Consider the following 13,423-nt stretch of genomic DNA (forward strand, 5'->3'; position numbering starts at 1 on the left):
TATCCATCCGCGGTGTAAAATTATTGCTTAGACTACCAAGAAAAAATGTATAAAAATCAACAATGAACCATTTATCAAGAAAAAATAGAGAGAATAATAGATTCCAGTAGATTAATCTATTGACATGGAAGATATTTCGATGCCGTGCTTCATCGAGTGAGGGACTTTTAGCTGCACTTTTCTTGACCTCCACAAGGCGGCGCCTGAAAAGTTCCCGACGGCTGGGATTGGTGAATTCCAACATGGCGCCGAAAAACGAAAGTGACGGGATGGATGAACACACGAAAATCTGCAAAGTTCAGGTAAAGTTGAAGCTGTTAGTAAGTACTGGTGATGCCTGTAGCTTCCACGATATATCAGGAAAGCTGACATATTGCTGTGGCCTGTGTACCATGTTGCTAACGTTAGATATAGTTGTAAATTTTGAATTAGTTGCCGCGTTCCTGTAAATTATCTCCATGCAGATCTTCTTCTTCTTCATCTTCATCTTGAGTTAGGGCTCTAATAAGCCAGCGTCCGTTTTTCCGTCAATTGACGGAAATTTGCTGCGTGTGACGGAATTTTTTAAAAACCAATCCGTCAACCTTGATGGACAAAAATTCTTGGTGGAAGCTACAGGCGGTTTGGGGACGCCGTCCACGGCCGTAAAATTATGCCACACACTGTTTGTTTTGCTATTGTTATGATTGTTGACAATGTGTGTCGGCGCCCTTTCGCATACGATAATCTCATTAAAAACCCGTTTTTCAAGGTCTCCGTTTCGTCTTTCTAACTTGATTTTCGCGGTTTTCGCGACAATGGGAATTGGTTGACGGAAAATAAATTCGAGCTGGCTAAAGCCCTGTCTTGAGTGCCCTCAATCCTACGGTACTACTACTACTACTATCCATGGTTAGATTATACTGCTGCTGGGTTCCCTGACGCAGGGGTAGGCAGCAGTCGGCCAGTCTTCACACTCCGCTAGCATAGCCATAAGTATCAAAAGCTGGCAGAAGAGTGAATGAAGCTGGCTTAAGAGTGTGTATCGTACACCTCTTGGCTCGGCTGACTACACTCCTTGGCCAGTTTGGTACTATGTTATGCCATAACAGAGGCGGCGGCAGCAAATTTCGTTTGGGGGGGCGAACCTTTACTGACAGAATTTTGCCGCACATGTAGTGCCGAAGGCACTACCTGTCGCGCCGGAGGCGCGACCATCCTAGGGGGGTCCGGGGGCATGCTCCCCCGGGAAAATTTGAAATCTTGACCCTCTAAAACGCCATTTCCTGCGTTTTGACGGGCACATTTTGCTGCTAGACTAAGCTAACTTTGATGACAATTCTGTTAGAAAGACACATGGTTTTAGCGAGGGCGATGCCCCAAAAATATATTCACGATTTCGAGTGCGGAAGGTGCAAGCTGTAGCAAGGTTGGTCTGGGGAAATTTTAAAATCTGCACCCTCTGAAACCCCATTTTCTGTATTTTGAGGGACAAATTTTGCTGAGGGACTATGCTAAATCTAATGCCAAGGTAAGTACGATATTAAAATTTCTATTAGTTTAAAAGTTTTTTGAGAGCAACGCTCCCGCAACATATTGTCCTGCGCCGACATGGCCGAAGACGCGGGCCGTCACAAGGGACTCTGGCGAAATTTTGAAATCGGGACTCTCTGAAACGTCATTTCTTGCGTTTTCAGGCGTAAATTTTGCCGTTAGACTAACTTGATTTAAAGAAATTTCCATCATCAAAAAAATACACAAGGTTTCAGGTTGATTTTCTGGGGGGGCGACGCCCCCCCCAACGTACCCCCCGGTGCCGCCGCCACTGCATAATTTGTAGGATCTGCTTGGAGTTGGCTGATACTAGAAATTATTGCTGTTATTTTAATACAATCTTTTGTTCGAGGACACAACATTTTCTCAACTTCTGGTGCATTTCGCATCGAACTTAGCCGGGGCGACTAGAAACGAAAAACGTATTTACTTGTAAATTATATAGACGAAATGTTCCGAAGCCTTCTCGGCCATGTTCGGTGGCGGTTCAGCCATAAATCGGGAAGCTCGGAATCGCTACCAAAAGGTACCCGAACATGGCCGAGAAGGCTTCGGAACGTTTCGGGGAGCGCTGCCGAACAGGCAAAATGGCGGCCCGGTTTTAAAAACAATGGGGACTGTTTGTAACAGGTCGCGTTGTGGAGTACTTAGGGGTTTTTGAAGCAGACAAACACCACGGCGCGGTGTGCAAGACTCCAGGGAAGCCAGGGACGTGCAGAAAACCGGAGGAAAAGGTATCTCCACGGAACGGATACGCATATACAGTTTACCCCTATATGCTCCGCCCCTACTAGAAAGAAAAACTTACGTCTATATAATTTACAAGTAAATACGTTTTTCGTTTCTAGTCGCCCCGACTACATCGAACTATGTGTTTTCTCATCACCCTCGGTCCCAACCCTCCTTTGGCCGTCGGGCGATCCTTATCGTGGTCGGGCTGGTACCTCGGGTGATACAGAATACACTGTGTTCAAGTGTGTTGTATTCTAGATTCTATTGACTGTACCTCGTACAAGTAGTATATGTTGCTCCAGTAGTGTCCATTACGCACAGTTCTTTCTGTATAGTAGAAAGAACTGTACTCCCACTACCCCCTGTAGAGACTCTTTATTGCTGCTGTTATTGCTGCTTCTGATATGCAGTTCTTTCAGGCTTGTGTCCGGGGCACCTTGGTGAGAAGACAGCTGAAGCAGCTCAGACAGAACTATGAAGTCCTGGTGCAGGAACTGGGAGACCCAGCCTTCCCTGTTCATGTTACCTGGACATCCACACTGCCATGTGTGTCTACTGTTCTACCCAAGGTAAGACACTTCCATGTGTGTCTACTGTTCTACCCAAGGTAAGACACTTCCATGTGTGTCTCCTGTTCTACCCAAGGTAAGACACTTCCATGTGTGTCTACTGTTCTACCCAAGGTAAGACACTTCCATGTGTGTCTCCTGTTCTACCTAAGGTAAGACACTGCCATGTGTGTCTCCTGTTCTACCTAAGGTAAGACACTTCCATGTGTGTCTCCTGTTCTACCCAAGGTAAGACACTTCCATGTGTGTCTACTGTTCTACCCAAGGTAAGACACTTCCATGTGTGTCTACTGTTCTACCCAAGGTAAGACACTTCCATGTGTGTCTACTGTTCTACCCAAGGTAAGACACTTCCATGTGTGTCTACTGTTCTACCCAAGGTAAGACACTTCCATGTGTGTCTACTGTTCTACCCAAGGTAAGACACTTCCATGTTTGTCTACTGTTCTACCCAAGGTAAGACACTTCCATGTGTGTCTACTGTTCTACCCAAGGTAAGACACTTCCATGTTTGTCTACTGTTCTACCCAAGGTAAGACACTCACTGCCATGTGTGTCTACTGTTCTACCCAAGGTAAGACACTTCCATGTTTGTCTACTGTTCTACCCAAGGTAAGACACTCACTGCCATGTGTGTCTACTGTTCTACCCAAGGTAAGACACTTCCATGTGTGTCTACTGTCCTACCCAAGGTAAGACACTCACTGCCATGTGTGTCTACTGTTCTACCCAAGGTAAGACACAGCAATCTTGGGAATTCGCACAATCTTTTCTCACACAAATTTTGGTCATGTAACCATCTCATAGTGGAAGACCAAAACTTGTTGTATGTTTCTTGGCTAACTTTTTAACCACAGCCTGCTGTTTTCTGAAGAAAAAAAAAATGTTAAATTAAAAAAAAAAGTTAGCTTATTGAATTCCAACACGTCAGATCGATACAAAGTCAACTAAAACATTTTGCCAAAGAAATCTTTTTACATTTTAGTAACTTTTTTTTCTTACATTTATCAGGGCAAATCAAGAATGCAAGTGAAGCAATCTGAAAACAAAAACATCAAGAAAGGTTCTGACCAGGGTGCTGCTTGGTCATCAAAGAGAGATGCCAGCACAGAAACAGTTTTCCCTGTGAACACAGGACAAGACTGTGTTGGGGAAACTAAAACTGTGGGAATGGAGAGCACAGAACTCTTCCACTCAATGCTTCAAGCAGGGGAGATGACATCCACTAAAACTGATCCTGGAACAGCAGATAAACTTGAAACTTGCAGCACCAACCAAGAACTGAGCCAACATGGTATCCCTGAGGGAAACAAGCAACTATTGCCACCACAAACTGAGAATCAAGAGAACCAAACAAGGGCAATCTCCTCAAAAACAGACACTGGAGCAGATGCTTGGAGAGAGACTCCTGCTCCTAGACCTGAGGGAGTACAAGACAAGGAGAATCTCGGAGGCCATTTGGATTCGGAGGGAACACATGGATGGACAAGTGAGCAGTGTACCCCTAGACAGACTATACATGATGATACCCATATCACCCAAAATGGGAATTCCTGGTCCCAAACTGCAGCACATTGGGACTCGATAGATCATGGTCACACTTCTGACAACAGTTCCCAGGCTGGTCCTACAGAGCCACCAGTAGGACTGGCATCACTAGCAGAGGATACATCTGTATGGGTACTTGAAGACTCTTTTACAGGTATATAGTACACACCCCTTACATCATGTACATGTTATTGTTAATGTATTGATATTGATAATGAGTGCAATTAAGCCAAGTTGCTTTGATTACATTTACTGTGTATGGATGACGTCCGCACAAATATCAATTCTTGTCTGTTTAAAAAAAATGTTTTCAACCATACTGTACATCAAAGCTGGCGTAAAATTAACAAATATATACCATAAAACATGCTAATGCTGTACAATACTATGTTTATTCCAGTCAAGACTCCATGAAGTTGTGAAACTGAAAGAACAAAAATTTTGAACCCATTGTTTTGCTGTATGTAACCCTCTTGTATCTGAACACTTTTTATGATGTGTGCGATTTGTTTTACAAACTTCTTTTTCTTTATTCGCACAGTCTCGCATCAGTTATGGGGCTCCCAGAGAATGTCATCTATATAGTTTCAATAGTTAATATCCATATATTAATCGAATCATCATGGCCTAATGACAAATTCCTACAAAAAAAACAGATACTTGAAATACTTCTCTGTTTCTAACATGTAGGTGCACCAGGGGTGCCTGTATACCCAAAGGACCCTGCAGAACTGGGGAAGATGAGACGTCACATCAGTATGGAACTGCTCTGGGTTCAACAGGCCATCATCAGTAGGAAAAATGTGAGACAACGTTGTGCTTGATATTGTAATTGATATATGCAGAAACTTTCACGGATGTTTAATGTTCACGGTTTTCGCGGTGGTCGCTTCACTGCAAACTTAAAACCACCACGAACATTTTTCCATGGCAGTAAGAGACTACAATGCATAGTGCTACCGCGAACTTAAAACTACTGCGAAAAGTCCTTTTACCTGCTACTGCAAAATTAAATTCTCGCGAACTTAAAATGCATTTACACTTTTTTCATTCATGTACATCTACTGAACCAAACCAACTTGTCACTGACTTGAACAGTGGTAATCTCTATTACATTTTGTACATTTTTATTTGTAGTAAGAAAAAACTTTTATTTTTCAGATAAGAAAAAGCACTGATAGCATGTAACAATGTTTTGATTACAAGACATGTTAGGACTTCTTCTCGCTAAATGTGTAATCTCCAAGCAGATCCTACAATGGCTTAAGATAGTACCAAACTGGCCAAGGAGTGTAGTCAGCCAAGAGGTGTCCATTTCTCCTGTGACGAAACACACTCCTATAATGATAAGCTGGCTTCACTCCTCTGTCAGCTTTTGATACTATCTTATCCTACCATATAGGATCTGCTTGGAGGTTACTAAATGTGTACTCTGTGGAGATGTCATGTACTTACATTGTATAGTGGTGAAAAGAAGCTTGATTTTGTTACATATCTTGCTTTATGGGTGTCTGACAAGCTTCTAGGGCTCGTCAGTCGGGAGGTGGGGACTTTGTAAGCTTGATTTAGTCAGGCTAGTGGACTAATGTCTCCCCCAGGAAAATGAGGATTAAGGTATTTTCAGCAGGTCTAAGCATCTGTAATTTCTCACATGACCATGTACATACAGGTTTGCAATTTTTTTAAGAACTTGTCCAGTTTTTCAGGGTTGCATACTGTAAATGCAGAAACTTTCGCGGTGGTTTAATGTTTGCGCTTTACCACAAACTTAAATTATAGTCGGTTGTATTTGACAGTAATGGTTATATAATATAAATGTTATGGGAAAGTAGTGGTGTATTTATTTAATGACACAGAGGATGTCCATCTGATTAGTAATTATCAAAATGTAGCGTACGTTGAATATGGCTAAAATTCACAATTTTCGTCAAATGCAAAAAAATGGCCTACTTTCAGGGACAACCACGTGATTGAACGTCATGACGCGAAACTCTACAAGCATTTATTTGATAGACAATACATAGATGTACATTTGATCAGAAGTTGAATAAGAATCCTTGTTTACTTCGTCACGTAGCGTACGTTGAACATGGCTAAAATTCACAATTTTCGTCAAATGCAAAAAATGGCCTACTTTCAGGGACAACCACGTGACTGAACGTCATGATCCGAAACTCTACAAGCATTTATTTGATAGGCAATACACATCCACATTTGATAAGAAGTTGATTTATAAATATATTTTACTTCGTCATGTAGCGTACTTTGAACATGGCTAAAGTTCACAATTTTCGCCAAACACAAAAAGTGGCCTACTTTAGGGGACAGTCACGTGACAACTAAACAAGAAGCCAAACTTTGCAACAATGTATTTGATAGATATTCTAATGATCTACATATGGTACAAATTCCAAGCCAAACAAAGTACCAGAGCGGCACTTATAGCGTTACAAAGTTGGGCCAAAAATCAAATTTTTTTGAAGCTTGAAACACTGCACTGTTTTTAGGCTGCCCAAGAACTAAAATGTACGACTTTGGAAATTTCACAACAATTTTTAAAAAGCCAAAATGTTGGTCTATTCAGATCTTGTTTTTTTTTGATGATAGGTTTAAAGGTGTTGCCAAGACAGTGCCGTAAAATATGCTGATTTTTGTGTTTTTGAGATGCGAAAATTGGGGAAAATGGCCAGAAAACTTTGTTTGCCCGTTACCATGGCAACAAGGAGTTTTGATCTAAAAGAAAGCTATTTTGAGGGGTTGTGGACCAAGTACTATCACTGTGCAAAATATGAGCCAAATCTATTTTTTGACCTTTGCCACCATTGTTTGATCCTTACAGACATTTGCTCTTAAACAGCTGTCACCTCACCATCTGCTTGGAGCTAAGCCCATTAACAAACACATAAAGCACGATGCCTGTACCAATATATCTCAAATATAGGGGTGATTTCTGATATTATTACATCGATTATAACGACAGATACGGCTCCCAAAATCTCATCGATTCGAGCTTTCATCACACCCCACTAACACAACAAGTATGAAACCAATCCATCCAGCCGTTCTTGAGTAATCATCTACACAGACAGAGACACATAACAGAAAATATAACCTCCATTCCATGACATTTCATGGAGGTAATTAGTTAAAACCACCACAAACATTTTTCCATAGCAGTAAGAGACTACAATACATGGTGCTACCGCGAACTTAAAACCACCACGAAAAGTCCTTTTTCCCGCTACCGCGAAATTAAATCCCCGCAAACTTAAATGCATTTACAGTACTTCAACATATGACTCAGTAGAGGTGTGCCTGTAGATGCAATGACACCCAGTGTACAATTTTGTGATGTTGTCTTTCTTCAACTCACAGTACCTGAGGATGAAACACAACTTGGAGCAGTGACAGGTGATGATATTTCTGAACCAGTGCTCTGTCTACATCTGAGTGAGTGAAGCTAACAACTAAGAATACCTGTTATAGAGTGTCCATCAAATTAGCCTTTCAACCAACAAAACATTATGTTGAATTAGTGCATTTCTACATTTTCACCTTTGCCAGAGCAGAAGGTAATGTTTTGGGTAATGTTCACGTGTGTCTGTGATGATGGTAACTGAAAAACACCCGAATGGATTGTTTTGATTACTCTCCAAGCAGAGGTTACGTGACTCAGTAAGCAGGGGATCATAGGTTGCAGGAATTCTATGGCAACCTATGATCCACTGCTTATCGAGTCACATGTTCTATCTGCATAACGTGACGTCACGACAGCAGTGGATTGTTTATTCCTTGACAAAGACAGGTGCTGTTCAGTCAAAAATTTGGGTGAGTCCAATTTTTCTGTTGGATATTACAGTTTAACTAGTTCAATAATAGATTCTATAATATTTATATTGAATTTCATGAAATTGGTCCTGTTTCTAGTTGATTCGCATTTCTCAAAGACTAGCAAATGAAATTGTCTCCATTTAATATGATTCAAATGTACAGCTGGTTCATACCTTATAAATAAGTAAAACTAGTTTTTGTGTTGTTTAAGTAAAATATGTAATATATAGAGAGAAAACAGACACAAGCTCACATGTAAGAACTGTATTTTTGTGAAGCAAACTGTACATTATCATTCATTTACTTGTACATTGTATGTAGGCCAACAGTATTTACAAACTTGGTGTCTATGTCATTATGTGCACAAGAGGGGAAGTGAGTTTGGACATTGTACATTTTATACTTTCTAACATATCCTCTTGTGAATTACCATCCTGTTGATTTAAACTGTAGACTCTGGCTTGAACATTACACAGTCCAGGAAAACAACAAAACAGAACATTAAACAAGTTTCCGGAATAATGAAGTCAACACCCATTTTACGTAGCAGTAAGTAAGATAAATGTCAATTGTGACAGCTTTCCTTCTGTTGATAACACTAGAATTTGGAGGAACACAGAAAAAGTAGGTTTTCTTGACCATTCCTGTAAGGTGCACGTACTGTTTTTGTACCAGCTTCTGTGTACCTCTGCAATCTGTTACAACTCATGTACACATGTACTTAGTCGAGGAACTGTACATGTGTTAACTGCCACAATAAAGGTAGTTAAATACATTCAATGGAGTGTGTTTTTGGTTATGATTTAACTTACTTATGCAGGTCTACATCATTTGGCAAAGATATGACCCTGGAACAGTACTGCTGTTTCACCTACATGTACGATGTAGCTACTATCATTTCTGTGGTTTGAAGTTGAAACTGACACTCATTGTAAGGTGATCTCAGTATTTCTTCACAGTAAAGACAGAAAATGTTGGCATTTTCTCATCTATTATTTTAAAACAAGCAAAGAAAAAATTAAAAATATGAACATACTCATGAACATATGTATATTATTTACACGGGATGTAGAGTTGCCTGACAAACTTACAGAATAATGTAATTTGACTTGTTGACATTTTCGTTGAAATGCAGCAAAATGCAAGCAATGGTATAACTTTCTAGGAGAGATTTAATTGAAAATCACCTGGTTTTGTCTGCAAGAAGAGTGTATCTCAATTTAGGCTAGTTAATTATAGATTGAAAGTAAGACTGTAAATACAACTCACTGCAAGTATCCTTTCATGCATTAGCAGAAAGTCCTGCTATTCTTGGTGTACATAAACACTGCATTACGTTTATCAACAACAATAACTGCAAGGGCCCAGTCACACGACCAGTGCGGTCACCATATGATTGCAAACTGACAGCAATCTTTTGATAACCATTCATGTGTAGTACCAAATTCAGTATTTTTGTTACAGTACTGTCTCATCTGCATTCGGTTCTGACAAAACCTGCTTTAAAACAGCATCAAAATTGTCTGACAACGTTAACCTAGAAGTATAACGAATGTGACTGCACTAGAATTCAGTATTTCAAATCCAACTGAGATATTTACACATAATCAAATTGAAGGACTTTTAGAACATTAGCTGAGCTGGATTCCTGTGTGCTAACTTTTTGAAGTCAGGTCAGGCTTTCCAGATTTCAGCAGCTGGTCAGCAAAAAACATGGCCTGAAATGACAGAGAGAGTGGAAATGTTATAGACTCCAAGGGACATTTGTACATGCATAGTATAGACATTATGACTGGTTTTATGTTGTTACAGAATACTAAAGAAATATTTCAAAAACACTTCCTGACTACAAGAATCTTTAGCGGATTCAATGAACAAAGACGTCTCGATCTGTAGAGGGACTTTTACTTGAGAAGCTAACATTGCATGATTATCGTAAAGTATATACTGTTGCAAGTTTTCATAATGTTTGATTTTCTGCTTCAGAATCTCAAAAGTTCAGTACATGGCAGCCATATTTACTATGATGTCACAGGCGGAAATCAACTTGAATCAAGAAATGGAAGTTTGATGATCAATAAAATACAGGTAGTATAAATGGCTGAATGTAACATTACTTTAAACTTTAAACATACATGACCAATAAAATGTATGTAGGAACAGAAGACAGGTGAGATTATCTGTGCTGTGTTACTACAAGTCTGAGAGGTCTTGACAATGTGAGAAGGATATCTTTATGATTTGTTAAATCCTTGAACCAACAAGCCGGAAGTCTCTCTTTTTTAAAAAATAATAATTCTCATCTCACCTTTGGTGAACTGAAAGTCTGCACACCCACAGACTTTGGTCGGGATGACCTGATGGGTGCCAGGCGAGTGGTTTTGGACAGCCCTCCCACCTTCTGCCCTACTGACGAGATGGTGTCCTTCTGTCTGGGCACCAGGCCCAGGTCTCCTAGTCTGTAGTGAGCTACCGAGTCTGCTACACCCGACACAGGCCCCAGAGTGATGGAGCTACACACATGGAGGGAAATAATGGCAGAGTTCAGTATGTTGTTAATCAGTCCTAACATAAGGTCTTTGTCCACAATTTCTTTCACAATTAAGTATTAGCCAACACCCTCAGGCTAAGATTTTAAAAAGGTTGTTATTTAAACAACGACAACACGCTGTAAATCTGATTCATTTGTTATCATCTGAAGCTCCTTGGAAAGTCAATTTTCCATGGAACAGCTGATATGCCAAAAGCTGAGTACTTCCTTTCTGCCATATAAAGCTGAAAAGATTCCCTCTGTTTTAACTCTTGGCTTGCATTCACCAACATTAGAGGCTGAGTGCAATAGAACTTATACATGTACCATCAGCTTTAACATGCACTAATCTAACTAGTGCATACCAAGAAGGAAGGAAGTATTTTACTTGTCACTCATGCAGCCATTTGAACCAAAGTCATCCACATGCCTTCTTACTGATGGGAAGTATTTCAGAAATCATCATCCCCCACACATTCATGTTGCCAATCTTACACTTGTTAGAAGACAAACTTTACACCATGTACAAATCGTATACTGTAAATGCAGAAACTTTCGCGGTGGTTTAATGTTTGCGTTTTTTTCCGGTGGCTGCTTTACCGTGAACTTAAAACCACCGTGAACATTTTTCCATGGCAGTAAGAGATGGTTTTGTCGCGAACTTGAAAGCAAAGCGAGAAGTCGTTTTTCTCGCTACCGCAAAATTAAATCTCCGCGAACTTAAATACATTTACAGTACTAGAACTGGTGACTGAAGCACTTTGAGTTAGACTCACCCTTTAGTCAGACCCATGCCCATGGCGGGAAGGAAGCCGGTACTTTTAGTCTTCCACGCCTCAGACGTGTTTTTCCCGAAGGGCCCCCGTGGCGGCCCCAGGCCCAGTGTGGCTGCACTGTTCAGGAGGATCAGAAGTTGCTCCAACATTCCGTCCCGTTTTTCCCGCAGGGCAGATAGTTCCTCCCACTCTGGGTCATCTGGACTTGGACCCTGAAGAGATCGATGTTAACTAATTTAGTCATTATCATTACAACAAACTATAGTCCCTGCCTATTTCAAAAGTAGCCAGTGGAGACAGGTTTTCCATGAGAAATAGCCAGAAATTGTTGTGAAATCCATCCTCCTATACGCAGGAACATCCAACGTCGAAACCACCTGTCTGGATGTACCCTGCTTTCTCAACTGTCACCGTTAGTTCCAGACCGCCCTGCTTATAAATATTATGAGCTTACCCTTATGTATGCAAGACCCCTTTTGAAAACTGAAAGGCCTATTCTCTGATTGGCTGATAGCTGGTTTGGGGGGGGGGACGTTCACAGCAACTATAAGGCTGACAGTTGAGAAAGAAGGGTACATCCAACAGGCAGTTTCGCCGTTGGATGTCCCTGCGTAGGAGGGTGGTAAAATCGGGCTAGGGAGATTTGTTTAATGTATAGCAGACTGTGTTCGGAGATCAGTAAAAATGGGGTGCGTACCTTATTTGAGTCTCCCACTTTACGTTTCAATCCCCCAGATTTGTAAGTGACTTTATTTGGAGTTTGTACTTTTAGTTGAGGAAATATAATGGTACATGAGACTTACACTTAATGTACTATGTAAGCTGTGTGCTGCATCCCGAATGAGCTGCTCCAGTTTCCCCCTGGCCTTCCTCTCGTCTTTCAGCTTCTCCTGGAGCAGGGACACCTCGTCACCCTGAATAACAAACACAACACTGCTTAGAGCAGGGTAGTCAGGGTTTCCGTCTGGGCCTGACTGATGATAGGAAGTACATGACATACATTATGTATTTATGTCATACCCATAATCAAATATTGGATACTACTGGATACTACAACTTGGCCGCAATAACGTTCGTTACAGGTTCTAGACTGGGTCATAATTTTCTGTATCATACAGACTCCTTAGTTGTATCACACAGGCTTCCATCAATTAAATAGAATGCACTACACTGCAAGCAAACAGAGTTCTTTTGTTGGTCTAATTTTTCTCGAATGGATGTTCTTAAAGAATAAAGCTTTTGGCACAGGTTGAAACTATGTGTCAATTTTATCCTTTTTGTGAGTAAAAATGTAGTTTGGCAAAACCGGGAACACACCATTTTTCCCTAGGCCAGTGCTGAATGTAATATAACACTCCATCCCTCGCCATGACTTACCTTCTGCTCTAGCTCTGCACTGATTTTTTGCAGCTCTTGTGACATGGCCTCGTTCTGACTGCGTACCAGGCTGATCTCTGCATCGATGTCCTGAACCTCCTGTTCCCTCACTTCCATCTCCGCCAGCACTGCCTCCGTCTGCTTGGCCTTCTCTGTCAGCATGCGAATGATCTAAGAGTACAGCAATGGCGCCTCAGTGAGGTCATGTTTATATCTCTCTTCTATACGTTCAAGAGAACGAAAATTTAGTGTCCTCTTCTCTCTTGACAAAACAATCAAGTTCCTTGATACATTATGATGTTTTAACCAAGGAACATCCCTCTATGACTTGGAAACATTGTTCTACCACAAACTCAGGCTTACATTTCTTGACTCCTAACCCAAAAAGAATGGATGCTGAAGCAACTATAAGGCTGGGTTATGATTATTATTCTCCCACTTAAAAAAAGCGTTTTGGGAAATGTTGGGAGGAAACATCTGCATTTGCTTACAAAATCAAAGTTGGCATCTAGTATTTATAACCGTCA

General features: G+C 40.9%; 2 protein-coding genes across 5 annotated transcripts in view; one reads left to right on the forward strand and one right to left on the reverse strand.

Annotated features, from left to right (window-relative positions):
- The first annotated feature begins 64 nt into the window (after positions 1-64).
- Positions 65-8,990, forward strand: LOC118420762. Of its 4 annotated transcripts, none has more exons than XM_035827733.1 (5): positions 65-302; positions 2,676-2,834; positions 3,846-4,536; positions 5,073-5,185; positions 7,758-8,990. In XM_035827733.1, exons 1-5 carry the CDS (start codon positions 243-245, stop codon positions 7,788-7,790), a joined length of 1,056 nt encoding a protein of 351 aa, XP_035683626.1. In that variant the 5' UTR covers positions 65-242; the 3' UTR covers positions 7,791-8,990. The 4 variants fall into 4 exon arrangements, with proteins under 4 accessions (XP_035683626.1, XP_035683627.1, XP_035683630.1 ...); XM_035827734.1 differs by having other exon boundaries at positions 69-302; positions 2,685-2,834; XM_035827737.1 differs by lacking the exons at positions 65-302; positions 2,676-2,834 and adding an exon at positions 2,852-2,986.
- Positions 8,991-9,187: 197 nt separating this feature from the next.
- LOC118420761 (cilia- and flagella-associated protein 157-like) overlaps positions 9,188-13,423 on the reverse strand; it is a gene marked incomplete at its 5' end in the record, with an annotated part of 5,601 nt that continues 1,365 nt past the window's right edge. Inside the window, 5 exon segments of the mRNA XM_035827732.1 lie at positions 9,188-9,931; positions 10,522-10,726; positions 11,520-11,731; positions 12,323-12,433; positions 12,897-13,067. Coding sequence (XP_035683625.1) covers positions 9,869-9,931; positions 10,522-10,726; positions 11,520-11,731; positions 12,323-12,433; positions 12,897-13,067 — 762 coding nt within the window.

The sequence above is a fragment of the Branchiostoma floridae genome, chromosome 8 (assembly GCF_000003815.2).
Source record: "Branchiostoma floridae strain S238N-H82 chromosome 8, Bfl_VNyyK, whole genome shotgun sequence".
In the NCBI taxonomy this organism is placed as follows: Eukaryota; Metazoa; Chordata; class Leptocardii; order Amphioxiformes; family Branchiostomatidae; genus Branchiostoma; species Branchiostoma floridae.